At 47.0% G+C, this 3,292-nt stretch overlaps 1 protein-coding gene across 1 annotated transcript; it reads left to right on the plus strand.

Annotated features, from left to right (window-relative positions):
• Nucleotides 1-1,074: 1,074 nt before the first annotated feature.
• LOC147698898 (uncharacterized) lies at nt 1,075-3,085 on the plus strand. The gene is made up of 2 exons (XM_086933529.1): nt 1,075-1,560; nt 1,820-3,085. The coding sequence occupies exons 1-2, from the start codon at nt 1,479-1,481 to the stop codon at nt 2,797-2,799; spliced, it is 1,062 nt and encodes a 353-aa protein (XP_086789655.1). The 5' UTR covers nt 1,075-1,478; the 3' UTR covers nt 2,800-3,085.
• The last annotated feature ends 207 nt before the right edge of the window (nt 3,086-3,292 follow it).

The following is a 3,292-nucleotide window of genomic DNA, read 5'->3' on the forward strand; positions in this document are numbered from 1 at the left end:
CCAATAATTGGGAACTCTTCAGGACTATGTTGGCATACAAAATAATTTTGCAGAGTTATACATGGATATACCATTTCCTTGCTGCCTTCTACATGATGGAGATGGTACAAAAACAGTATTTCAGACCCCAACTGGGCTAAGGTCTTGGTTGATGGCACATTTGAAGCTATTTATTTAGCTGAAGGAGAATACAATTTTGCAAGAATAATGTCATGTGTAGTGGCAAAAACATCTGCATTCCCTCTGTATTTTATAAATATCAGGATGGTAAAGCTCTAATTGGTAGGAAGCTGCATAGGAATGGTCTCGTGGGGCTAATGCAGCAACCATCTATCCTCTTTACTACCTGTGCCCTATTGATATCACCGAAGTGTGCAGGCACGTGCTCAGGAATAGTTATTGTTGCAGTGCTCACTTTCTGTATAGTATTTAATCAAACATTCACCAGCAAAAGAAACTCTTGGCAGGTCTAGCGGAATCCAGGGCCAAGATGCTTCACCAGTGATAAGGCCCCCTCAAAACGATTCAATGTTGTACAAAGTTCAGATACCACTGCAGTTTTCAGTGGCGTTGATATACCTACCATTTAAGTGATATCTTGCTTGCTTCACCTGGACTTTGTCACTGTTTCCCCCAAGTACAGTGGAAGATCCACTTTTTTAGAGGTAGAAGATTCAGGGCCAGATGTAGGTAAATGTCATTTACCGATTTTTAAATACCGAATTTTACCGAATCGGTATTCAAAAATCGGTAAATGAGATGTAGGGAAAAAATCGGTATTTTTTACCGAATCAGTAAAAATCGGTATCGGACTTTCGGAAATTACCGAATCGGTATTTACCGAATCGGTATCTCCCATTCATTCCTATGGGCCAAAAGGCCCATAGGAATGCATTAGAAATACCGATTCGGTAAATACCGAATCGGTAAATACCGATTCGGTAATTTCCAAATCGGAAAGCAAGCAAAAGTGAAACTGAAGACAACAGCCAATCAGGTGCAACCACCCTCCCCCTTCCTACCAGGAAGTGACTACACAGGCAGCTGCAACTAATTAGAATGTTCTGGAGAGGCAGTTGGAGCAGAGAGAGTGGGAGCAGCAGCAGACGGAGTTTGTGCACTTTTAAAAGTTACAAATGGCAAGCAGCAAGGATACAGAGCAGAGTGAAAGGAAATGAAAGCTGAAATTCAGTAGCATGGAGCTACAGGTTCTTGTGGAGGAGGTGGTAAAGGTGCACCACAGACTATTTGGAAGGCAGTCCCTGTCTGTGCCTGAATCTGCCAAGAGGAAGATTTGGCATGAAATACATGAAAAAGTAAATGCAGTGGGAGTGACCCCCAGAGTAATTGAAGACTTAAAGAAGAGGTTCTATGATATAAGGAGCCTCACCAAAAAAAAAAATTGCTGACCACTACAAGCAGGCCTCGCAAACAGGTGGAGGAAAGAACACAGCACCCCCCTCACTGACCTGGAGGAGATGGTGGCCACAACCTTGGAGCCAGAAAGCGTCCATGGACTGGGAGAAGTGGACAGCTTGGCGAAAGCTGCAAGTAGAAAAGGTAAGATGCATGCACAGCAATCCCCCTCACAGCCTCATCCATCCCTCACCCCTTGATTGCCCCAGTCCCAGTGTGTTAGTGCAAAACAGTAGCAATGCATCATGGTACATGAAGTCATTTAATGAAAGACCATGTAATACAGTTAGGCGAATTATTGCAGACAAGGGCAGGCAGCATGGAATAAGTGCATTTTTGCTAGTTTAATTGCAGTGGCAGTGAGACATTTGCACCTAGCTGATATGTGCTCGTATGTCCACAGGTCACACTTCAAGAAGGCAGTCACAGGAGGCAGAGGACATGGCACCCGAGAGGGATGACAGTAATGAGCCAGGTCCCAGTGCAGCACAGGACACAGGTGTACAGAGTGGGCAGCCACCTTCCCCAGCACCTGACAACACAGAAGAACTGCAGGCATCCCCAAGACCATCACAGTCACCACTATTGGTCTCCTCGCCAGAAATGGCAGCATCACAGGATAGCCAAACACCTGCAGCACAACGTAGCAGGAGGCATGTAGTGTCCCCACTGGTGGAAATGGAGACAGCTGATGGTGAAATGGTGGGTCAAGATTCACAGAACTTGCCTGGAGCTGACAACTCTGCCACACTGCAGCCCAGCGCAGAGCTTGTACCTACTGCCAGTAGACGCTGCACTGTTCCAGGAAGGAGTGTAGGTGCACGTGGGGAGGGGTCCAGTGTCTTCCAAGGCCTGGAGGGATCCATGGTCAGGATTCAGAGGATGCAGGGGAAGGGCATCATGGCCTGTCAAAGACAAATGCGTAACCTCAACATTAACATGCAGGACATTGATCAGGGCATCAGGGAACTGGTGGAAGTTAACAAGGGCATGGCCACGGGGATACACGATATGACCCAAACCATGCAGCAACTGTGCACTAAACTGGACTCAGAAATGACATCAAGGCGCATGGAGAAACAGCGTGCAGTGAGAACCGAGAAAGCCATACACCGGCTGGCAACAGCCACATCCCTGCTATATAGGTGCAGCATGACCAGTCAGGAAGTCCTGACTCAGAACAGTGATCAGCTGACGAGGGGCATAGCCGGAATGACCGGTGCGCTAGAGGCTTTACTCAATGCACAGACAGCGCAAACTGCAGCTATAGAAGTGCCGGAGAGTGAAGCTAGCACCAGTAGGAGCAGCACGGCAAGCCACCCTGTTGTAGAGACCAGGAGGAGCAGCAGGTCGACTGGAGGTTACAGGCCAAATGCCCAGTGATCAGAGTGAGCCACATACACCTGGCAGTGCAAAGCGTGGCCGCAGATGAACAGTTATTACCATGGGCTACTGCCATTGGACAGGAAGTGTTCTTTTGGAAGTTAGTGTTGCACATTTGTGCCATTTCAACCTGCGTAGTGACAATCTACAACTACGGTGGTTGCATTCTACACCTGTCTGTGTGTGTTTAATCACTGTGAGCATTGCAGTGAAATGCTCACTGGTGCACTTTTGTTCTTTACCGTAACAGGATAGCTACTAGATAAAAACATAATTTTGTGCATTCAACATAGGTCTCAGTCTCATTACTTACTCAGAATAAGTTGTGTGTAATCTCCTCACGTCTGTATCTGCCTCACTTGGTGTTGACACTCCAGCAGGTTGTGTTTCAGGCACAGCAATGTTGTCGTCATAATCCTCATAGTCTGACAACTCCACCTCTGTTCCCTTCTTCAATGCAAGGTTGTGCAACATCGCACAGGCAGCGATGATC

The sequence above is a fragment of the Lissotriton vulgaris genome, chromosome 8 (assembly GCF_964263255.1).
Source record: "Lissotriton vulgaris chromosome 8, aLisVul1.2, whole genome shotgun sequence".
NCBI classification, from domain to species: Eukaryota; Metazoa; Chordata; class Amphibia; order Caudata; family Salamandridae; genus Lissotriton; species Lissotriton vulgaris.

Bases quoted from the DNA above. Each gene is read 5' to 3' on its own strand.
- LOC147698898 (XM_086933529.1), top strand. From the start codon at position 1,479: ATGGTGGCCACAACCTTGGAGCCAGAAAGCGTCCATGGACTGGGAGAA. The intron at 1,561-1,819 runs GTAAGATGCATG...GTATGTCCACAG, and splicing joins GAAAGCTGCAAGTAGAAAAG to GTCACACTTCAAGAAGGCAG.